Source organism: Aotus nancymaae, unplaced genomic scaffold, assembly GCF_030222135.1.
Source record: "Aotus nancymaae isolate 86718 unplaced genomic scaffold, 86718_ANA_hifiasm-v0.15.2.pri h1tg000029l, whole genome shotgun sequence".
Taxonomy (NCBI): Eukaryota; Metazoa; Chordata; class Mammalia; order Primates; family Aotidae; genus Aotus; species Aotus nancymaae.
Window position 1 is genome coordinate 8,060,277 of NW_026988442.1, and position 23,268 is coordinate 8,083,544.

Consider the following 23,268-nt stretch of genomic DNA (forward strand, 5'->3'; position numbering starts at 1 on the left):
GCAAGGCCCCTATCTGTGCCCTGCCTGCCCACAGATGCCCCTCGGGACGTCGTGCTGTCCTCCTTCCCGGACTCCAGGACCAGACCCATGGCTGTGATACAGTGCACCGTGGACAGTGAGCCACCTGCTGAGCTGGCCCTATCTCGTGATGGCAAGGTGCTGGCCACGAGCGGCAGGGTCCACAGCTTGGCATTAGGGACAGGACATGTCCAGGTGGCCCGAAACGCCCTACGGCTACAGGTGCAAGATGTGCCCACAGGTGATGATGACACCTATGTTTGCACAGCTCGAAACTTCCTGGGCTCAGTCAGCACCACCAGGCGGCTGCGGGTGGAAGGTAAGCGGGAGGGAGGGGAGGAAGAGGGGCTCCGACGCTGTAGGGGCCAAGTCCATGAGAGGGGCTGGAGCTCCCATTAGAGGGAGCTGTCTGGCCTGAGAAAGCCCTGCCTTGAGAGGCCTAATATGATGGAGAAGGAACAGCTCCCACTGGTGGGGGCACAGATCCACCTTGGAGACTTCAGATCCCAAGTCAGACTGAGACCTTCCCACAACGTGCAGAGGCCCCAGAGGTCCCATGCAGATGCTCCACCCCCACAGACCTACAGATCCCCAACCATCTCTCTATCCTCCCCCAACAGGGCCGAGCGTAGTGGCAGAGCCTGGCCTGGATGTGCCTGAGGGCACTGCCCTGAACCTCAGCTGCCACCTCCCAGGTGGCCCTGGGCCTGTGGGCAACTCCACCTTTGCATGGTTCTGGAATGGCCGGCGGCTGCACACGGAGTCTGTGCCCACGCTCACCTTCACCCATGTGACTCGTGCTCAAGCTGGGATGTACCACTGCCTGGTTGAGCTCCTCCCTGGGGCTGCCACCTCCGCTCCGGTCATGCTTCGAGTGCTTTGTGAGTGTGAGCCCCCTCCCCCACCTTAGTCTCCCTACATCTCACACACTCACCTCAGTTCTTCCTCCTCTTCTGTCTGCAAAGAGTGAGGATTTCACAGATATTGAGTCCTGGGTTGGAATCCTGGCTCTCCCACTGACTGGTTGTGTGATCTTGTACCTCTGTGACAGGGTTTCTTCATCTGTAAAATGGGGAATACATCATTCGCCTCATCTTGGAAGTAGTATAAGAAATAAATGGCTGAGAGTGGTGGCTCATGCATGTAATCCCAGCACTTTGAGAGGTTGAGGTGGGCAGATCACTTGAGGCCAGGAGTTTGAGACTAGCCTGGCCAATATGGTGAAACCCCATCTCTACAAAAATACAAAAATTAGCACAGCATGATGGCACATGGCATGATGGCACAGGATTACACATGTAATCCCAGCTATTCAGGAGGCTGAGCCAGGAGATTTGCTTGAATTTGGGAGGTGGAGGTTGCAGTGAGCCAAGATCATGATCACTGCACTCCAGCCTGGGCAACTGACTGAGTGAGACTCCTTCTTTAAAAAAAAAAGAAAGAAAAGAAATAAACATGCTGAGTATCTGGCACACAATAGGCCCTCATCAGTGTTGGTCTCCCACTCCAGTTTTCACCAATGCCTACACTGTATCAGTCAGCTATTGCTACATAACAAGCCACCCCAAAACTGACTGCTTCAAACAAAAGTCATGTTATTTGCTCAATTCTGTGGGCTGGGCTCAGCTGGGCAGTTCTTCTGTTGTTCACAGCTCATGTGGCTGCAGTTGTCCAGTGGTCTCAGATGACTGCATGCTCATAGCTGGTGGTTGGGCCACATGTGCCCAGCAGGTTGGCCTAGGCTTCCCACATTGTTGTGCTCTAAGAAGGAGAGCAGAAGCTACAAGGCTTCTTAAGGTCTGGCTCTGAAGTTATACAACATGACTTCTTTCTTCAGTTGGTCAAATGGAGTCACAGATTCAAGCAGTGAGGAAATAGGTTCTGCCTCTTAATGGAAGGAGCAGCAAAGTCACTGTGCATGGACACAGGGAAGGAGGAATTTGTGGTCGTTTTCTGTAATCACCACACTCCCTTGCTCCCCACAGACCCTCCCAAGACGCCCACCATGACGGTCTTCGTGGAGCCTGAGGATGGCCTCCAGGGCATCCTGGATTGCCGAGTGGAGAGTGAGCCCCTCGCCAGCCTGACTCTCCACCTTGGCAGTCGACTGGTGGCCTCCAGTCAGCCCCGGGGTGTTCCTGCAGAGCCACACATCCATGTCCTGGCCTCCCCCAATGCCCTGAGGGTGGACATCGAGGCTCTGAGGCCCAGCGACCATGGGGAATACGTGTGTTCTGCCTCAAATGCCCTGGGCTCTGCCTCTACCTCCACCTACTTTGGGGCCAGAGGTGAGGGAAGGGGGCTCCATCTCCCAGGCCACTCTGCACAAATGCCCAGTTCTTAGACCCCAGGGTTCCTTCTCTGTATCCCTTCTGCTGCAGCACGACTTGCCTGTCTACTTGAAACTTATTGCTAGGGGCTCCCTTGCATGGAGGGAGCTTCAGAGATAAAGCAAAAGTTCAAAGGTTTCATCTCGGGTGGGTCCCCTTGGAAGGGAGCACTGGGGGCCTGCAGCTGTGACTGCCCTGAGCTCCTCTCTGTGTTCCAGCCCTGCACCGCCTGCGTCAGCTCCAGCAGCTGCTCTGGGCCCTGGGAATGCTGGTGGTCCTCCTGATCCTGCTGTTGGGCCTGTGGGCCTGCCACACCTGGAGGTGGGTCTGGAGCTGGGGATGGGCCAGAAGATTGGGGTGGGGAAGGCCACCTCATCCTCCCCACAGATTCCCCCAGGTCCTTTAGGAGAACCTCCCTCCTCTCAAGTTCAGCCTGGGAAGGCTGCCTACTTCCCAGCCTGCCCCTCCAAATTGGGAATCCCTTCTAGAACTGCCCCTAAATCCTCCTAGCTGTAGTTTTCTTCTTTCCTCCTCTCTGCCCTGGCTGTGCTGAAGCAAGGGCTGGGGAGGAAGAGAGAGGAAGCACCCACTCTCCATGAGTCTCCCATGTGCTGTGCTGTGGGTGGTCTGGAGCCAGCCTGTGGGGAGCAGGAGAGGAATGGGGGCAGGCGGTGGGGAGGGGAGAGGCTCTCTGAGTCCACTCTGGGCCTTGCAGAAAGAAGCGTGTTTATAAGCCGAACACGAGTGAGAATTCGGTGGAGATGACTTCTCAGAAAGAGACCACGCAGGTATCCATTCAACACACACGGGTAGTGTAATACCCAGCTAACCCACAGTGCTGGCTGGCATCTGGAGGCTGATGCCATTTAAGGGATGGTGCCTGGGACCAAGGGGAGGTTGGGAAGACTGTACAGGGAACCAGGAGCCCTTCAGGAGATAGGAGAGCCCTGCTTGGAGCAGAGAGAACCCCTGTGTCTGCTGGTGGCTGGCGTAGAGGACTAGGGGAGACTTTCTGGACTTAGCAGCATCCCCTCCATTTCCAAGACACATTTTCTGACTCCCCCACCTTTGTTCTGAGGCCCCTCTTCCCCACTGCTGAGCCTGCCCATCACCTGGGCAGAAGTGGAAGTCAGTTTCTCCTCCCCTGTGGTGTGTCCTTCTGCAGCTGATTCATCTGGTGGGCCAGGGTTCCAAGTCACACTTCCAGCCACGCACACTCCCACCAGTTCTCTTGGGACCCTACCTAAGGCTGGAGGCCTGGGGCCTGCCCTGGCTCCCAGAGGTCTCCTGTGACCAGGGTTTTCTCTGTGGGAAGCTCATTGATCCTGATGTAGCCACGTGCAAGACCTCATCCTGTGACCCGCCCCTGGGCTGACTGGTGGTGTTGCCTGCCCTCCGGAGGAGAAGGTGGCCAGTGCCTGTGATGACTCCGGCCCGTGAATGTGAACAAGGCAGCGTTGGTTCCTGCCTGCCTCTGTGAAAACAGCTATGTGACATCTGACTTTTTATGACCTGGCTCCAAGCCTCTTGCCCCCCTCCCCAGAAATGGGTGGTGAGAGGTGGGGATAAACCTCAGTCTACCCAGGAGAGTGTTGACCCTGGAGGATGCTGAGGAGCCCCCATGTTGACCACTTCTCTTGTTCTCTCTTCTCTGGATATCCTCCCTTCTTTCCATTTCTCCCTCAAAGGAAGCCCTGCTCTTTCACATCTTTCTCCTCGAAAGCCACCCTGGACTTTGGTTGGATTAGCGCATCCTGCGTCCTCAGAGGTTCGCCAAGGCACTCTGTATTCAGCAGAATATAAGTTAGGGTGCTGTAACAAGAGACCAAATACAGTGATTTCAACATGATCAAATTTTATTTTTCTCTCCCGTGATAGTCTGGCTGTTATGATGGTTTAAGGTGTTGGGGCTCAGGATCCTTCTATCTTCCTTTTCTCTATCCCTAAAACGTTGCCTTTGATTGTGAGGCTCACCATGGTCCCGCTCTGTCCACATGCCCTCCAGCCAGAAGAGGGAAGAATGGAGGCAAAAACACACCCATCCCATGGTGGATGCAACCCAGAAGTTGCACATGACTTTTCCACTCACTTCTCATTGGCTGGAGTATTGTCACATGGCCACTCCGAGCTACAAGGGAGGCTGGGAAATGCAGTTTTTCTTTTGAGTCCAGAGGACATTTGGAATTGGGTTTCCAAAGGACTCCCAACTGTGGGCTCATCCCTGGGACTTTTGACATTGATGGGAATGCCACCAGCAGGCCATGTTTTGTCTCAGTGCCCGTCTACTGAGGGCCAAGATGTGCCCCTGACCATTCTGGTCATGGACTTCCTGGAAGAGGTGATCACTCTCACACTTAAAACTGAGGAAATAAAATGGTTTGGTGTTTTCCTAGGGAGAGAACATGCCAGGCAGTACAGTTGCCTCAACAGACATCCTTATGCCAGATTTGGCCCCTGGAAGAAGAGATGCCCTCATTCCCACCACCACCCTTACCCCCAGGGATGGGTACTGCCTTACTGGCACTTACAAGAGTGAGGACAGACACAGATGTCATCAGCATCCTTGTTCCTGCTCCAGATACATCCCTGTCCATGACTGAGTGAGCTCCTGTCCTTTTCCTGGAGGGCCCTATGTCAGGGCCTGTTAAAGAGGATGAGTTACCAAGAAGGAATGACATGCCCCTGGGAATCAGGGACCGACAGGAGAGAGCTCTCGAGTGGGCTAATGACTCCCCTTGCAGCCTGGTGCAGATGGTGGGAGGAGCTAGGAGCCCTCTGCTCTAGGATTTGGGCTGAAAACCAGAGAGAAGTGGGGAGTTGGACAGGACCTAACAGGCTAGGAGGCAGTTGGAGGCCAGGTGAACTTTGTGTAGCAGAGGCCGCACCCTCCCTCATTCCAGCCCCATTCCTTTTCATGCTCCATTGCCAGACTCTTGCTGGGAGCCCATCCAGAATGTCCTTCCAAGAAACCTCTACCCTATGACGCAACTGGAGTGAGTCGCTTCCTTGCAACCGAAACAGCTGGGCTAGAGCACAGAGGACTCACATGTTAGTGGGGTTTATTCTCAGACACCGTCTGTAGGATGGAGCCGGGGGTGCAAGTTACATGGCATTTATCACAAATTACCTTGTGCTGAAGTGATTTGTGTCCCTTTCTGTTCCTCGAGGCTCCGTGTGTTGCTCACATCTACCACCCACGATGACCAGCACCGTGCATGGCATGCAGTAGGTGGGCACGAACTCAGCACTTGTCTTGTCTACATTGCTGACAATAGGGAGGGCAGAGGACATGGATTAAATCCAGAGGTGGGACGGGGAGAGAGCAAGCCCAGTGCAGCCAGATGTTTGGGGGCTGTCTGGGGAAGAGAGGGTGAGGGGAGGACCATAAGCAGCCGCTGAAGGGTGGCTAATGGGGAAATCTGGGAACTTGGGAGTCTTCATCTGCTTCCATGTACTTCCAAGGGGGCATATGTCCATCTTGGATTGGAGGGTCCTCAGAGGGGTTAGTTGTGTTCACTTCCAGTGGCCTGAGGCCAACCAAGACTTTTTGTACTTTTAATTGAAGTGTAACATACAGAAAAGTTCACACATTATAAATGCAACTCAAGGACTCTGTCTCAAAATAAAATAAATGCATTTTGTTGTGTGTAAATTACACCTTAATAAAGTTTATTTGAAAATCCAAAGTAGTAGTAATAAGTCATAATCTCATAAGAACAGGCTTGCCAGGTGTGGGTGGCTCACTCCTGTAACTCCATTGATTTGAGAAGCTGAGGCAGGAGGATCACTTAAGACCAGGAGTTCTTTTTTATTTTTATTTTTTGTGATGGAATCTTACTCTGTTGCTCAGACTGGAGTGCAGTGGCGTGATCTCTGCTTACTGCAACCTCTGCCTCCCAGGTTCAAGCCATTCTCTTTCCTTAGCCTCCTCAGTAGCTGGAACTACAGGCACGCACCATCATGCCTGGCTAATTTTTGTAGTTTTAGAAAATCATCTCCTTTACAAAATTGCCTTAGGAGGCTGAGGCAGGAGAATCGCTTGATCTGGGAGGTGGAGGTTGCAGTGAGCCGAGATTGCGCCATTGCATTCCAGCCTGGGCGACAAGAGCGAAACTCTGTCTCAAAAAAAAAAAAAAAGAGGGCTTAAAAGTTAACATCTCTTGCCATCCAAATTTGCACCAAGTAAGACTATACTTCAGGGATCATTTCTATAGTTTGTTACTAGAGAAGTTTCTCTGAACGTGTAGAGCACTGAACTCTGAATAAACTAGGCATCGATGGATCGTATCTCAAAATAATAAGAGCTATTTGTGACAAACCCACAGCCAACATCATACTGAATGGGCAAAAACTGGAAGCATTTCCTTTGAAAACTGGCACAAGACAAGGATGCCCTCTCTCACCACTCCTATTCAACAAAGTATCAGAAGTTCTGGCTAGGGCCATCAGGCAAGAGAAAGAAATAAAGGATATTCGAATAGGAAGAGAGGACATCAAATTGTCCCTGTTTGCAGATGACATGACTGTATATTTAGAACACCCCATTGTCTCCACCCAAAATCTCCTTAAGCTGATAAGCAACTTCAGCAAAGTCTCAGGATACAAAATCAATGTGCAAAAATCGCAAGCATTCCTATATACCAATAGACAAACAGAGAGCCAAATCATGAGTGAACTCCCACTCACAGTTGCTACAAAGAGAATAAAATACCTAGGAATACAACTAACAAAGAATGTAAAGGCCCTCTTCAAGGAGAAATACAAACCACTGCTCAAGGAAATAAGAGAGGACACAAATAGATGGAAAAACATTCCATGCTTATGGATAGGAAGAATCAATATCGTGAAAATAGCCATACTGCCCAAAGTAGTTTATAGATTCAACGCTATCCCCATCAAGCTACCAATGACTTTCTTCACAGAATTGGAAAAAACCACCTTAAACCAAAAAAGAGCCTGCATAGCCAAGACAATCCTAAGCAAAAAAAAAAAAAAAAACCAAGCTGGAGCATCACACTACCTGACTTCAAACTATTACAAGGCGGCTGTACTCAAAACAGCATGGTACTGGCACCAAAACAGAGACATAGACCAATGGAACAGAACAGAGGCCTCGGAGGCAACACCACACAACTACAACCATCTGATCTTTGACAAATCAGACAAAAACAAGCAATGGGGAAAGGATTCCTTATTTAATAAGTGGTGTTGGGAAAACTGGCTAGCCATATGCAAAAAGCTGAAACTGGATCCCTTCCTTACACCTTATACAAAAATTAACTCTAGATGGATTAAAGATTTAAACATGAGGCCTAACACCATAAAAACTCTAGAAGAAAACCTAGGCAATACCATCAGGACACAGGCATGGGCAAAGACTTCATGACTAAAACACCAAAAGCAGTGGCAACAAAAGCCAAAATTGACAAATGGGATCTAATTAAACTCCAGAGCTTCTGCACAGCAAAAGAAACTATCAGTAGAGTGAACCAGCAACCAACAGAATGGGAAAAAAATTTTGCAATCTACCCACCTGACAAAGGGCTACTATCCAGAATCTACAGAGAACTTAAAACAAATTTACAGGAAGAAAACAAACAACCTCATCACAAAGTGGGCAAAGAATATGAACAGACATTTTTCAAAAGAAGACATTCATGTGGCCAACAAACATATGAAAAAAAGCTCATCATCACTAGTTATTAGAGAAATGCAAATTAAACCCACATTGAGATACCGCCTCACACCAGTTAGAATGGAGATCATTAAAAAATCAGGAGACAACAGATGCTAGAGAGGATGTGGAGAAATAACACTTTTACACTGTTGGTGGGAGTGTAAATTAGTTCAACCATTGTGGAAGACAGTGTGGCGATTTCTCAAGGATCTAGAAATAAAAATACCATTTGACCCAGCAATCCCATTACTGGGTGTATACCCATAGGGTTATAAATCGTTCTATCATAAAGATACATGCACATGTATGCTTATTGCAGCACTGTTCACAATAGCAAAGACTTGTGACCAACCTAAATACCCATCAATGATAGACTGGATAAAGAAAATGTGGCACATATACACCATGGAATACTATGCAGCCATAAAAAACGATGAGTTCGTGTCCTTTGCAGGAACGTGGATAAAACTGGAAACCATCATTCTCAGCAAACTGACACAAGAACAGAAAACCAAACACCTCATGTTCTCACTCATGAGTGGGTGTTGAACAATGAGAACACACGACAGAGAGGGGAACATCATGCACCAGAGCCTGGGGGGTGGGAGGCTAGGGGAGGAATAGCAGGGGATGGGTGGATTGGGGAAGCATGGCATTAGGAGAAATACCTAATGTTGGTGACGGGGCGATGGATGCAGCAAACCACCACCATGGCACGTGTATAGCTATGTAACAAACCTGCACGATCTGCACATGTACCCCAGAACTTAAAGTATAATAAAAAACAAAAAACAAATTTGCACCAAGTAGAAAAACAAACGTTTAAAACATGAAACAGTTATTACTGAGGCCAAAAGGGTCTCCCACATCTGGCAGTCTACAGCTTTATACAATTTTGCCCTCTGGCCATCGCCAGGGACAAAGGGTTGTCTCTGTCAGCTGCATCCCCTTTCCCCAGCAATGAAGCCCTCAAGACCTCGGTCTTCACTGGCTCCCTCCTCTTCGCAGGCCTGGGGCCAGCGGCTGGCGGCCGCGGTGGCTCAGAGACAGCAACCCTGACAGCAGCAGCCGGTGGTGGCCTGGACCTTCCTACCCCTAGGGGCACCCAGCGCAGGTGGATGACCTGACTCAACCTCCGCCAGGTTCTCAGGGAGCCTCTGGGCAGGACGAGGTTGGCCCCAGGAGACCACAGAAGAGCGCGCTCCCTGCGCAGACTTCAGCAGCAACAGGCGGCCTTTGCCCTCCGCCCCACCCCAGCGCGCCGCGGTCCTCAAGGAACCTTCCCAGCGGTTCCGCTCCGTCTCCACTCTGCCTCCAGGAGTAGAGGCCCTCTGAGACCGACGGGCGGGACGCTTGGGCGGGTCACCCGAGGGGCCGCACGGATTCCCCTCTCCGCCCAACTCCACCCCTCGACGGGAGGCGGCCGGGGAGAGGCGTCCCGGCTCCCCCAGGGCGCACTCCGTCGGGGCCCTAGGACAGGCTCCGCGCGGGGTTGGCGGGGAGGGGTGGTAGGGAGCGGGGGCGGGAGGCGGGAAGGTCCGAAGGCCGCGGTCCCTGGCTGCACGGGGCGTGGGTCGGCCGCGATCCAGCCCGGGCGGAGCCGGCAGCTGCGAGCTACAGCCTAGAGGCCGAGGCGCTCACAGCTCTGGGCTGGAGGCTCCGGAGAGCTCGGGGGTTCCCGATGCTGCTGCTGGTGCTGCTGCTCTGGCCGGTGCCGGGCACCGGGGTGCTTCCAGGTGAGGACGCGGGCGGGGTGCGCCCTGCGGGGCAAGAGAGGCAAGGTGGTGAGGGCGGTGGTGGGGGCGGGGGTGGGTTCTGCTTAGAGCCGGGGTCAGCGCCTGGAGGGTCTCACAGCCCCGGGACCGTACGGACAGGAGTTCAGGGCGTGGGGATGGTTTGGGGGGTGGTCTCCGTGGGACCTGCCCAGGGACGCTCAAGTGTGCTTGAGGTGGTCTGGGGCCCGGACTTGCCCACACTGCCCGGCTGCCACTCTGCCGGCAAAGGAGAGGGCATGGCCCCCTCCCCCTCGGGGGCAGCCCAGCTTCCGGCCCGCAGCCCCCTCTGCCTGGATTCTCGCTCTCACAACCTCCCAGCCCCCACCTTGTGACCCGCTCCTGCACCTCCACCCCTTAGGACTCAGTGGGGCTCCATCTTCTAGGAAGCCCCCATGCCCAAGAGTCCCCCAGAGTCCCTGCTTTGCTCTCAGGCTGCAGAACTAGCTGTGGTCTGCGCCCTGCTCGCCCCCGTCCCTCCTCGCAGGGCGGCAGGGCGGCGTGTGTGTTGTTTATAGTGTTGCCTTGTTTGGTGAGATAGAGAAGGGCCTCTGCAGACCGGAGGTGCCTGTTTAGCCTTCCCTGGGAGGACTGCAGCGCTGTCTCCTCGGGGCAACCCCTCCAAACAGAGATGTTAAGATGGGACTGGTAACAGCCTCTGCAAACAGGTGGGAGGATTAGCCAGTCCTGCACAGCAAGTGCCTGGCTGGGGACAGGGAGGGCAATCGTGGAGGAGGCGTGCAGGGCAGGGCCAGGCGGTGCAGCCTGGGTGGTGGCTTCCACAGCGCTGTACGCAGACCAAACGAGTACAGGGGCCTGCTCTATTCTGGACCCAGGAGAAGGTCCTAGGCGGTCCACTGCTCCCTCCCCTCTGAGCCCTAGCCTGGGGCCAGGGGAGGCCAGGGGACCCCTGGGAGAGGGGGGCTCTATGTGCCCAATACCAACCTGGCTCTCTCGGCCTCCACTCCCATCCACCTGGTCACCGGATCTCCAGCTCTGCCTCCCTCTCCCTCATCAGGGTCAGGTGCCCGTGGCCACCATGTGCGTGCAAGGCTATGGGGAGAGCACCCACCCCACGCCTGTGCCTCGGCCCACCTTACCTCCTTCCCAAACGCTTAGAGGCCTAGGACCAGCAAAGCTTGGTTCTCTACTCTCAGTCAAGTGCTCTCTGGGCTGAGGGACCTCCCCTCCTTCGCCTCCCCCAGATCCACTCAGACCCCTCCCGGCACTGGCCCCCCTAAGCCTCCTTTCCAAGGTGGTGGGCTCCTCTTGGCCCCCATCCTTCTGATGGTAACTCACTCATCCAATCAAAGAGGGCTTCTTGGAGGAAGGGTCTTTGATGCTTGGAATCTGGGAGAGAAGATGGAGGAGAAAAAAGGAGTTGGGTTGGCCTAGCAGGAACTGAGTCACTTCCACAGGCAGCCATCAGCCCTGCAGGACTGAGGCCAGGGCTGTGTGGGGGTGGGGGCTGTCTGTGCCGGGAGCTGGACTGGGTACCAGGGGGAAGGAGGGCCGCTGCAGGCTCTGGGTGCCTGGGGCCTGGCTCCTGCAGGGTGGTCCTGTGAGAGCGGTTGGGGCTAGTGGGGGGCTGGGAGCATTCCAGGCGCCCTCTGAGTAATGTTTGGCTCTGGGATTCCTCCTAGACCCCCCTTACGCACACCCGGCCTGGGAGCAGTGAGGCTGTGTCTGGAAGCCTTCCCTCACCTTGAAGAGATGGGGAGGGGCCTTCTGGGCCAGAGTACCAAACCCCTGCCACCAGGATGGAGTCCCCAAGGGAGCTCCGGGCAAGGTGGACCTCCCAAGGCAACATCAGGCTGTTTTTCTCGGACGGTGGGAGACACAGGCATCCTCCCTTCATAGAGCTCTCACCCGAAAAGCATCTGCTGCCCGTCTAAAAATACCCGCGGCTGCCTCCCTCTTCCCGTAGCCTTGGCCTCTTCCTTGTGATCCACGACTCCAAGCCTGCCCCTCCCAACAGTCAGGGGACTCCCGTGTCCCCAGCTGAGCTGTCCCTTCCCCAGCCTTCTCTTTTCCTCCTCCTTGGTAGCTCCTCAGATCCAAGGATGCCCACGGTGTCCCTCCTTCTCCAGGCCGAGCCCACGAGTGTTGAAGATGGAGTCTGCTCTGAAAGGCCTCCCGTGCCTCCCTGGGGGTGTCCTCTAACCCCCTTCTTCTGCTGTGTCCTGTTGGGTCCCCCTCACCCTGTGCTCTGTCTTCACTCCAGGACCTACCCCTGGGCAGCCAGTCACCGCCCGCTGGGTCCTGGATGGACGACCCTGGCACAGCGCCAGCCTGGAGGAGACGGTCAGTGCTATGTCGCCCCATCCTCTGCAGGGGCCCTGAGGCTCCCAGCCCTTTTATCCCTCCCCACAGTACAACTTGGCAGTTTTGCTGGGGTTCCCAGAACCACCACGTCACTACTCCTTTAGGCCCCTACACCCTAAAGGAGTGGGCAGAAGAGGGCATCAGGGTTTAGGATCTAGATCTCGTGAGCTTGCACACATGGAAGTCATTTCAGCTCTTCGGCCCCACCTCCCCTTCCCCGCCCTCCCTGGATGATCTGGCTCACCCCACCCCCTCCAGGCAGAAATGGGTCCAGGGTTTGTGGGGCCTGAAGCTTTTCAGGAGCCAAAAAAAAAAAAAAAAACACCAAAAAGAAAACCTTTTGCAAAGTTGACCAGAACATATGACCCTGTGGACACACTGCTGTCCCTCTCAGGGCCCTGCCACAAAGGCCTGAACCTCCAGCCTCACTGGCTCCTGTGGAATCCACTTCTGGCAGGGGGCAGTGGTCACTCTCCTGGTCCCCCCAGATGTAAGACCACCCCATGTGCTTCTGCAGGACACTCTGCCCCAGCCTCCTCCCAATCCCGCCCTTCACACGCTTTCAGAATAATCATGCCCCATGTTTGTGCCATAGTAATTAACTGTGCTGCAAACTAAGAGGCCAGTAGCCTTGATGTGCCTGTTTTACAGAGGGGCAAACGGAAGCCGAGAGCTTGGGGAAACTGCCCATGGTCACACAGCTCTTTAGGCTGGGAGCCTGAGATCCACTAAGCTCTGAAAGATTTTAAACCATTGGCTACATCCCTGCCCATCCTGGAGAGCCCTCTTTGTTTGGAGTTTCCAGCCTTACTGTCCAAACCCAGCAAGAGGAAGAGGGAAGGCAGGGGAGCATTGCCATGAAGTCCAGGAGGCCCCCAGAGACCCAGCAGCTCCCACCCTAGGGCCCTCACTGGGATCCCCTAGGCCCACAGTCCCCCATTCCACTGGCCAAGCAAGGCACTGGCCTGAGCTTTGAGACTGTCCTCCCCACCCCCGGGAGGGGAAGGCTGGGCACACTGGGTCATTCTGCCTCCGGGCCTCCTTCCCTGTCTGGCCTGGGCTGTGACCAAGAGGTGAACCCTAAAGGGGCCCTGCCTTCCCCGAACTGTGGGCCCTTTCCCCCAGGAAGCCTGCCAAGATGGGACAGGAGACAGAGTAGAGGCTGGATAGCTCCTCCCACAGCCAGAAAACACTCACACTTCAAGATGGGGGGTATATATCGAGGGGCAGGGTACCAGGAGGGCAAGGGTAAAGACAGGAGGGGCTGCAGAGGGACGGGACCTCGAGGATGTCCTTCCATCTGGGCCACCGCCCTTCTCCCAGTGCAGATCTTTCCCAGTAAAGCAAGTGGCATTCCAGCCACATGAGCTCATGTTGGAGGCCTTATGGGGCCTGTGACCAGGGGGGCAAGGGCGGTCTGCTCCCCACCTGCAAAGGAAGGACTCTCCCCAAAGACTCGGAGACCCTGGACAGGGCCCCAGCCCAGTGCGTTTTTTGAGAAAAGGAGTCGGGGTCAAACATTCCAAAGCACAGCAGCCTCCAAGGAAGCTCCTGGGCCCCCAGCCAGGCTGAGTGGACAGGGGAGAAATGGGGTGTTCCCACAGGGTGGGAGAGGCCAAGAGGGGCGGGAAAGAGAGAGAGTTGGCAGGCCAAGCCAGCCTCCTGACACCTAGCTGAGAGCCGATGTGCTCTTTGACTGGAATGGGGTCCATATTTACTTCATGGGTCCAGTGAAGCAGGTGTCGGGGCAGGAGGGTCAGGGGCTGCTGGAGGCCCAGGAAAACTTTGGAAGGGGACAGTTTGCCAACATTGGAAGTGGAGGAGTAAAGTTTGACTTCTATAGGGAATGAGCGGCAGCACGATCCGGAAGCCTCAGGTGGCGGAGACCGTGAGGAGGCCCTGCCACGCTGCCCGATGCCCCCACAATGTCCTCAGCACCCCTCTGTCTTCCCCTGCTTTTGATGCCCCTTCTGAGTATGAAAGAAGAGGGTGGGCCGGGGAAGGGCACCTTTCTGGGGCCTCTGATCTCTAGGGAGGATGTCGGTGCACCTGGCAGGCTGTGCTCATGCCCTTCCAAGGGGCTGTGTCAGGACAGAAAACATCCTGAGCGTGGGAACATCTTTGTATGTTCTCACCTCCTCCCGCCCTCCATAGTATGTAGGGGGTCCTGCTCCCCGACAGCCCACATTCTCCCCATGAACTTCCTCCCCAGCCAGTTCCACAGGCCACCTGCTCCCTGGCAGGCAGAAGGCCTGGAGGCCACCAATCTCAGCCCCGCTCTCCTTCTTGACCAGGTCTGGAGGCCAGACGTGGGACTGGTGGCCCTGGAGGCTGAAGGCCAGGAGCTCCTGCTTGAGCTGGAGAAGAACCAGTGAGTGCCAGGCTGGGGCAGGGCTGGGAACTGAGAACAGATCCACTGGAGGGGATCAGTGCAGGGAGCAGGGACTGATATGGATCTGTGCAGGTGGCTGGATGGGCACCCTTAGAGAGGGTGCAGGTGACAGGGACAGTCACGCAGGCCTATGGCTGGCCCCCTGGAGGCTGAAGAGGACTGTGGAGGCTGTCAGCCTCTCTGGGGGGCACATTGGTCCTCTCAACCCCAGGTGTGGCTTGTCAGCTCCCTGCTGGAGATGAGTGAGCACCACCTAGTAGACATTTGCAAGATATGCTGAATCAGCCGGGCGTGGTGGCTCACGCCTGTAATCCCAGCACTTTGGGAGGCCGAGGCGGGTGGATCACGAGGTCAAGAGATCGAGACCATCCTGGTCAACATGGTGAAACCCCGTCTCTACTAAAAATACAAAAAATTAGCTGGGCATGGTGGCACGTGCCTGTAATCCTAGCTACTCAGCAGACTGAGGCAGGAGAATTGCCTGAACCCAGGAGGCGGAGGTTGCGGTAAGCCGAGATCACGCCATTGCACTCCAGCCTGGGTGACAAGAGCAAAACTCCATCTCAAAAAAAAAAAAAAAAAAAAAGATATGCTGAATCAAAAGAAAATCGTAGATGGATCTCAAAGAGTGGGCACTCCAGGCCAAGGGAACGTCAGGGACAAAGATGCAGTGGCTTTAGGAGGGTAAGGTGGGTGGACCACTTGAGGTCAGGTGTTTGAGACCATCCTGGTCAACATGGTGAAAACCCATCTCTACTAAAAATACAAAACATTAGCCCAGCATGGTGGCGCACACCTGTAATCCCAGCTACTCAGGGGGCTGAGACAGGAGAATCACTTGAATCTGGGAGGTGGAGGTTGTGGTGAGTTGAGATCCCGCCATTGCACCACTCCAGCCTGGGCAACAGAGTGAGACTCTGTGTCAAAAAAAAAAAAAAAAAAAAAAAGAAAAAGCTGCAGTGGCTACACTCGGGGGCAGCAGTTTGTCTGACCTGCCTGGAAGGTCTCCACCTTCAGGGAGGGGAGCAGGGGGAATGAATTTGGGGAGCCCCAGGAAAGACAGATCACAGAAGGCCATTTTAGTGCTCCATGTCCAGAGCCAAAGATTTTGAGCTGGGAAGGAACAGTCAGGGCTGTGCTCAGGATGGTACCTCAGCTGAGTGGAGTGTGTGTCCGAGATGGAGCGCAGGCTCTTGAAACCATCCAGACTGTGTTATCCATAGATATCACCTACTGAGTGTTTGACCTCAGGCGCTATTCTGAGCACTCAACATGTATTTTATTCTCCCTCGTGGAGTCAGATGGACCGGAAACAAACTCTAGTTCCACTGTGCCCAACCATATTTTCCCTGGGGCCAACGTTCCTACCCTTTCAATGGGGTAGTCACATCACCTGCCTCCTAGGGTGGCGAGTGTGTGCAGGGCAGGAGTGGGGAGCAGAGCTGGGGCAGGTGGGAGAATTCCTGGAAGGTGGAAGCAGCCATCATTTGGGGGTAATCTGGAGGTAATGAAGCCAAGGTGAGGTTGGGGTAAAGGATTTTCTTTAAAGAAGAGAGACTGACTTATGATTGATCCATCCACGTAGGAAGGATCCTGTTGAGATGAAGCCTGAAAATGGAATTATTACCTAAGTGGGGTCTGGAGAAGGCAGGGAGGGCAGGAGCAGGCGTGGGCAGTTGGAGATTCTGTTTTTTCTGGAGGCAGGGGGTGTGCATCAATCACTGAAGGACAGGCAGGAGGCTTGTGGGGTCTAGAAGTCAGAGGAAAATATTTCAAGGATCTAGGGCAAGTTGGGGCGGGAGGGTTGACAAAGGAGGGCAGCAGGCAGGGGAACCTGGGGAGCTCACATTGTTTCCCTGACTCCAAGTCCCATTCCTTGGCGGTGTCTCCTGACTCCTCTCCTCCCGACCTGTGGATCCCGCTGCCTGCTGCAGGTCCCCTGGGGACCACAAACTTCCTCTATTCCCGCTCCTCCCGGTGTCCTCCCTGGCACTTCCCATACTCACAGCTCCCACAGCTAAGCCATCACCAAAGCTCCTTCCTCCAGCCCCAAGTGTTCCTGACCTGAGCAAGCCACCATTGCTCCTGTCCCTTCCCTAAGACACACTGAGTGCCTCACTTATAAAGCTGCTCCATTAGCATTTAGGGAGGAAGGCTGGGAGACATCCTGGAGGAGGCAGAAGGAGGCTGAATTCAATGCTCCCTGTAATACCCCCTCCCAGCAGGCTGCTGGCCCCAGGATACACAGAAACCCACTACCGCCCAGATGGGCAGCCGGTGGTGCTGGCCCCCAACCACATGGTGAGATGCTTCCATGGGCTCTGGGATGCACACCAGAGGCACCCCCCACCATTCCTGCCCTGCTCCTTCTTGCACTCCTAAGGGGAGGTTGGAGCCAGCCCCCACCCTGCCCTCCCTCTTGCCCCTCTTGCTCCAGCCCTGGCTGAGATTTGGGGCTGGTCCCTTTCTCCCTAGGATCATTGCCACTACCAAGGGCGAGTGAGGGGCTTCCCCGACTCCTGGGTAGTCCTCTGCACATGTTCTGGGATGAGGTGAGTTCCGGAGAGGGGGCTGGGCCTGGGATGGGGAAAGAGCTCCCTCACACCCGCTCCTACCCCTCTGCACCCTAGTGGCCTGATCACCCTCAGCAGCAATGCCAGCTATTACCTGCATCCCTGGCCGCCTCAGAGCTCCAAGGACTTCTCAACCCACAGGATCTTCCGGATGGAGCAGCTGCTCACCTGGAAAGGAGCCTGTGGCCACAGGGATCCCAGGGACAAAGCGGGCATGGCCAGCCTTCCTGGTGCTCCCCAGAGCAGGGTCAGGGCGTGGAGGGGATGGGAGTGGGAATTTGATTTGGAGGACTGTGGATACAGCCATAGCCCTCCAAATCAGAAGAGACAGGAATTCACAGGCCTCAAAGTCAGGACCTCATGTCCCAGTTTTGTTTTTGTTTTTTTTTTTTTTTTTGAGACAGAGTTTTACTTTTGTTGCCCAGGCTGGAGTGCAATGGCCCGATCTCAGCTCACCATAACCTCTGCCTGCCCGGTTCAAGCGATTCTCCTGCCAGAGTAGCTGGGATTACAGGCATGCACCACCATGCCTGGCTAATTTTTTGTATTTTTAGTAGAAGGATTTCTTCATGTTGGTCACGCTGGTCTCAAACTCCCGACCTCAGGTGATCTGACTGCCTCAGCCTCCCAAAGTACTGGGATTACAGGTGTGAGCCTCTGCGCCCAGCATGTCCCAGTATTTTTATTGGAGTCTGAGGAAACATCTAGAACACATGATAAACTGTTCTTTCTGGGAGCTGGGGTTGGTGGCCAGGGCTCAAGCCCAGCAACTTCCATTCAGGGTCCCCATTCGCCCTCCTTCTCGCAGGACAGGCGAGAAGCACGCAGGACCCCGAGGTACCTGGAACTGTACATAGTGGCAGACCACACCCTGGTGAGGGGAGACCCCAGGGGTTGACGGAGTCTGGGATTGGGTCAGCTCAGCCCCTCAAGCCACCGGGATTTCTGCCTTCCCAGTTCGTGACCCAGCACCGGAACTTGAACCATACTAAACAGCGTCTCCTAGAAGTCGCCAACTACGTGGACCAGGTTGGGGGCAGCAGGGAGAGAGCAGTGATGGGGATGGCGGCGGCAGGACCGGCAGGTGTTAGTGGGGTGCGGGGACGAGGAGGGGCGCCCCCACGGAGGAGCAGCGGCGCGGTGGGGCGCCTGGTCCCGGCTTCAGCCCGCCCTACCCCGCCCCGCCCCCAGCTTCTCAGGACTCTGGACATCCAGGTGGTGCTGACTGGCCTGGAAGTGTGGACCGAGCGGGACCACAGCCGCGTCACGCAGGACGCCAACGCCACGCTCTGGGCCTTTCTGCAGTGGCGCCGGGGCCTGTGGGCGCAGCGGCCCCACGACTCCGCACAGCTGCTCACGTGGGTGCCTCTGAGCCCGACGCGGGTCCCGGGCGGGGCGGCCTCGCCTCCCGGCCCCACCCGGTCACGCCGCGCTCCATCCCTAGGGGCCGCGCCTTCCAGGGCTCCACAGTGGGCCTGGCGCCCGTCGAGGGCATGTGCCGCGCAGAGAGCTCGGGAGGCGTGAGCATGGTGAGCCCCGCAGAGGGGGGCGAGGGGAGGGAAGGGAGGCCCCGCGGCCGGCACTGACCGCCCCACTGCACGGACCCCTAGGACCACTCGGAGCTCCCCATTGGCACCGCAGCCACCATGGCCCATGAGATCGGCCACAGCCTCGGCCTCAGCCACGACCCCGACGGCTGCTGCGTAGAGACCGCGGCCGAGCCCGGAGGCTGCGTCATGGCCGCGGCCACCGGGTACGTGCGTGGGGGGTCGGGGCTGCGGAGAGGCGGCCAGTCCTGGGGGCTCCCTCCGCCGCGTTTCTTTGGTCGTCCCTCAGTTTCCTCTTCTGTAAAATGGGATGATGATCATAGCGTCCGCTTCAGGGTGGTTTATGAGGCTTAAAGGGAAGAAGCGCAGGCAAAGTGGATTCTCGACGGTATGAAGATTGTTTTCCGAGTAGCCTGGCGAGGTTACTCCCACACCGGGAGGAGCACCGCCAGGTCGCGATTCCACCTTGGGTCCCGGGCTGCCCACTCTTGGGGCCACAGCGTCCCCCGTCCTGCTCGCTGTGTGACTTTGCGGGGGTCACTTCCCCTCTCTGGGCTCTGCCTCTAGAGGATTTGAGCCTCCCATCGCTCAGGCTTGTCTGCGCATCTGGCACCTGTAGCCAAGCCCAGGGGTGGGGATCGGAGAAGCGCGGGGGTTGTGGGGCTGTCCCTCCACGCCCAACGCCCTCCCCACGCCGGTAGGCACCCGTTCCCACGAGTGTTCAGCGCCTGCAGCCGCCGCCAGCTGCGCGCCTTCTTCCGCAAGGGGGGCGGCGCGTGCCTCTCCAATGCCCCGGACTCCGGGCTCCCGGTGCCACCAGCGCGCTGCGGGAACGGTTTCGTGGAGGCAGGCGAGGAGTGTGATTGCGGCTCTGGCCAGGTTAAGTCGGCTCGCCCGCCCCCAACTCGGCTTCTCTGCCTAGGTCTGGGGCGCTGCGCCCTCACTTGGTCCCCCCTTGCTTTTCCGGTCCCAGGAATGCCGCGACCTCTGCTGCTTCGCTCACAACTGCTCGCTGCGCGCGGGGTCCCAATGTGCCCACGGGGACTGCTGCGTGCACTGCCTGGTAAGGGCATGGAAGGTTCAGGGTGAGGGTTTGGGAGCGCTTAGGAGCCGGTCTGTTGGCCTTAGCTAATTGGTGCCCTCAGGTTCCCCCGTTGGGTGCTGGCATGGGTCGGCCTGGCCCTCTGGCCCAGCTCCTCCAGCTCCAGGCAGGCTCTGGGCGTGGACCTCTCATTGCCCATGGCCTCTCTCTGCCCTCCCCACTACCCGTCACCTGCGCAGCTGAAGCCGGCTGGAGCACTGTGCCGCCAGGCCATGGGCGACTGTGACCTCCCTGAGTTCTGCACGGGTACCTCCCCCGACTGTCCCCCGGACATTTACCTACTGGATGGCTCGTCCTGCGCCAGGGGCAGTGGCTACTGCTGGGATGGCACATGTCCCACGTTGGAGCAGCAGTGTCAGCAGCTCTGGGGACCTGGTGAGAGGACACTAGGACCCTTACACCCTGCCCCCCATCCTCTGATCAGCCCAATTTTCTGCTGTGGGGAAGATAGGCAGGGGAAACTGAGGCCCGCTGAGTGTGGCACCTATCCCGGCTGCATCCAGCCTAGCCCATGCTTCCTCAGGCTCCCATCCAGCCCCCGAGGCCTGTTTCCACGTAGTGAACTCTGTGGGAGATACCCATGGGAACTGCGGCCAGGACAGCGAGGGCCACTTTCTGCCCTGTGCTGAGAGGTAGGGAGTGGAGCTGAGTGGAGGGAGCAGAAGCTATGGAGTGGGCTTGGGAAAGGGGGTACTGCCACTGTTGACCCCCCTCTGCTTCCTCCCCAGGGATGCCCTGTGTGGGAAGCTGCAGTGCCAGGGCGGAAAGCCCAGCCCACTCGCACCACACATGGTGCCAGTGAACTCCACCGTTCACCTAGATGGCCACGAAATGATCTGTCGGGGAGCCTTGGCACTCCCTGGTGCCAAGTTGGACCTGCTTGGCCTGGGCCTGGTAGAGTCAGGCACCCAGTGTGGACCTAGAATGGTGAGCTTTGCCCACCCGACCCCTCTTTGCCACTTGACTCCCACAGGCAGTGTCCCCCTCACTGCCTGATGCACTGCCCGTAGGTGTGCCAGAGCGGGCGCTGCGAGAACACTGCCTTCCAGGAGCTGCAGCACTGCCTGACTGCCTGCCACAGACACGGGGTGAGAGCCCAAGGGGCGGGGGTGACCTTGGGGTTCCTAATCTCATGTGACCCTCTTTCCCTTCTCTCTCCTTTCTGCAGGTTTGCAATAGCAACCATAACTGCCACTGTGCTCCAGGCTGGGCTCCACCCTTCTGTGACAAGCCAGGCTTCGGTGGCAGCGTGGACAGTGGCCCTGTGCAGCCTGAAAGTATGCCAGTGGGGGGCAGGTGGGCAGGAGCAGGGGGGCTGCACCCACTCAGGACTCAGCCTCCCCACTACTCTGTCCCTGCAGGCCGTGACACCTTCCTGTTGGCCATGCTCCTCAGTGCCCTGATGCCTCTGCTCCCAGGGGCTGGCCTGGCCTGGTGTTACTACCGGCTCCCAAGAGCCCATCTGCAGCGATGCAGCTGGGGCTGCAGGAGGGACCCTGCGTGCAGTGGGTAGGTTCCAAGTGCCTGCTTCCTGAGCCCACTCCGGGGTTCCCCTCCTCAGAGCTCTGCTGGGGCTGCGGGAGCTGGGGCAGCCGTCAGCCTTACCCACAGGTGCAGAGAGCAGCCCCGGAGGCCGTGGAAAGAAGTAGCTTTGAACAGGAGGTTCCAGTGGCCTCCCAGGCAAGCCAGGGGTTGGATCCCAGCCCCCCATCAGCACTGCCAGGCGTGGCCCCTACCTCCCATTACAGCCTTTCTCGTCCTCTGTCCTGCTTCTCCCACCAGGTGGCTGCCTCACCCTTGACTTCGCCCTGATTTCCCCGCTCAGATTGCAGCCCCTGCATCATGCTGCCCCTAGAGGCCTCTCCAGCCTCTGTCTCAGGAGTTTTCAGCCCTTTGCCACTTCCTCTGTCCAAATCACCTCTGTCACCCGCTTCAAGTTGCCAAATGCTGGGCCCAGCAGATCTTTTCACTCCATACCACTGGCCAGCTATGGCGCTGGCTGTCCCCCATGCCAGGGCCCTGCCCTAACCCAGTTCTCTGTGACCTGCGGGGGGAGAGTCACATAATACTAAGCATGGCTGTCCAGGCACTCTGTGGCCATGTCTGTCATAGCCAGGTCTTGGGAGGGCTCTGGGTAAGCCGAGGGAGACAGCAGTGTTTGGGCCGGAGATGGGGGCAGAGAGCATAACAGACGGGCAGGGTACCACCTGGGCCCTGGGTGGCAGCTAAGAGGACCCTGACACAGTGAGTAGTGATTGAGGGTCTGTGGGCAGAGGGGTAGGTGGCCAGAGCCTGGCATGTCAGCATGGAGGGGACACTGCAGAGGGCGGAGGCTGCTTCTCATCCCCAGGCAGGAGTTTTAGGGTAGGAGAGTGCTTTGAAGGAACATCACAGGAAGTGGCAAGGCCCTGGGAGATGCGATGGGGACAGTCAAAGATGGCTTGTAATCATCAAGGGCAGCAGGGTACCCAGTGGCAAGGTGAGCAGACACAGCTGCTGCAGCGGGGGACATCCAGGTTTCTTTGGAAGCTGGGTGATGCCAACATCTGGAAAGTGCCAGGCTGCTGGGTGGTGCCAGAGCCTGGAGGCAATGTTAAGACTGGAGAGAGGAGGTGCCAGCCGTCCTGTGAGGCATGAGGCTAAAGTGGAGCCTGGGTCCCAGGGATCCCCTAAAGAGGGAGCTGGAAGTGAGCTGAGAGGGTGACTTGGAGCAGACAGGTACCCCAAGAAACTCAGTAAATGCAGAACTCCCCAGGCTGGACACCATGCTGCGGGGAGGCAATAACTCACTCAGGGTCAATGTGCCAACCTCCTGGACTCTTATCCCACTGCTCAGGCCCAAGGATGGCCCACACAGGGACCACCCCCTGGGCAGCATTCACCCCATGGAGTTGGGCCCCACAGCCACTGGACAGCCCTGGCCCCTAGGTGAGTGAGGCACTAGGGAGAGGCAGAGAGAAGGGGAGGGAAGGGAGGGCAGGGGAGGGGAGGAGAAGGGAAGGGCTCGGTGCCTCCTGCCTCCTTCCAGATGGACAGCACCCAGTCACCTGGAGTCCCCTGTTGCCTGACCCCAGCCCCCGGGACTCCTACTGACCATATTCACAGCACTCACCCTCCACCATTGCTCCCAGGCCCTGAGAACCCTCCTGAGCCCAGCAGCCACCCCGAGAAGCCTGTGGCCCGCAGCCCCACCTGACCCGAAGGTAGACGGGGACCCGGATTTAAAGCCTCCCCCTACCATCGCCCACTCTCACACCTCTCCCATCCCTTAGCTCGATGCCCCCTAATCAGGTTTCTGGGCACGAGTTATTATGGAAATGAGTTTATGATCTCTTGAAGAAGCTGTTATCATGGAGACCAGAATGCTGGAAGCCCCTGGGCTGGGGAGGGAGAAGCTGTGAAAAGCCTCACTGAGGACGGACTCCCTGCCACACAACTTGCGGCCTGGAGCCCCAGTCCTTAGGGGACAACATATCTTCCTCCTTCTCAGCAGATCAAGTCCAGATGCCAAGATCCTGCCTCTGGTGAAAGG

The 23,268-nt window shown here is 56.7% G+C and overlaps 2 protein-coding genes and 1 pseudogene across 7 annotated transcripts in view; all 3 read left to right on the top strand.

Annotated features, from left to right (window-relative positions):
- Positions 1 to 6,026, top strand: part of SIGLEC1 (sialic acid binding Ig like lectin 1) — a 25,815-nt gene extending 19,789 nt beyond the window's left edge. For 2 of the 6 annotated variants that reach the window (XM_012455361.3, XM_064382271.1), the window contains 6 exons: positions 35 to 337; positions 639 to 899; positions 2,004 to 2,306; positions 2,567 to 2,669; positions 3,064 to 3,136; positions 4,742 to 6,026. In XM_012455361.3, the coding sequence (XP_012310784.2) occupies positions 35 to 337; positions 639 to 899; positions 2,004 to 2,306; positions 2,567 to 2,669; positions 3,064 to 3,136; positions 4,742 to 4,948 (1,250 nt within the window). In that variant the 3' untranslated portion in view covers positions 4,949 to 6,026. Of the gene's footprint in view, positions 1 to 34; positions 338 to 638; positions 900 to 2,003; positions 2,307 to 2,566; positions 2,670 to 3,063; positions 3,137 to 3,663; positions 4,216 to 4,741 lie in introns of those variants that run through there. The other 4 variants (XR_010344512.1, XM_012455362.3, XM_012455364.3 and 1 more) reach the window with 4 other exon arrangements.
- Positions 5,548 to 23,073, top strand: ADAM33 (ADAM metallopeptidase domain 33). Its single transcript, XM_064382239.1, is given in 25 exon segments — positions 5,548 to 5,573; positions 8,942 to 9,139; positions 9,344 to 9,516; positions 9,615 to 9,761; positions 12,022 to 12,101; positions 14,417 to 14,493; positions 16,737 to 16,815; positions 16,990 to 17,066; positions 17,145 to 17,334; positions 17,896 to 17,961; positions 18,045 to 18,116; positions 18,279 to 18,445; positions 18,532 to 18,616; positions 18,698 to 18,840; positions 19,336 to 19,513; positions 19,608 to 19,697; positions 19,916 to 20,111; positions 20,260 to 20,368; positions 20,465 to 20,663; positions 20,747 to 20,824; positions 20,905 to 21,013; positions 21,098 to 21,245; positions 22,573 to 22,664; positions 22,868 to 22,939; positions 23,009 to 23,073. Coding segments are annotated over 25 exon segments (2,916 nt in total).
- Positions 6,533 to 6,653, top strand: LOC135277178 (small nucleolar RNA U3; annotated as a pseudogene).
- Positions 23,074 to 23,268: the final 195 nt, after the last annotated feature.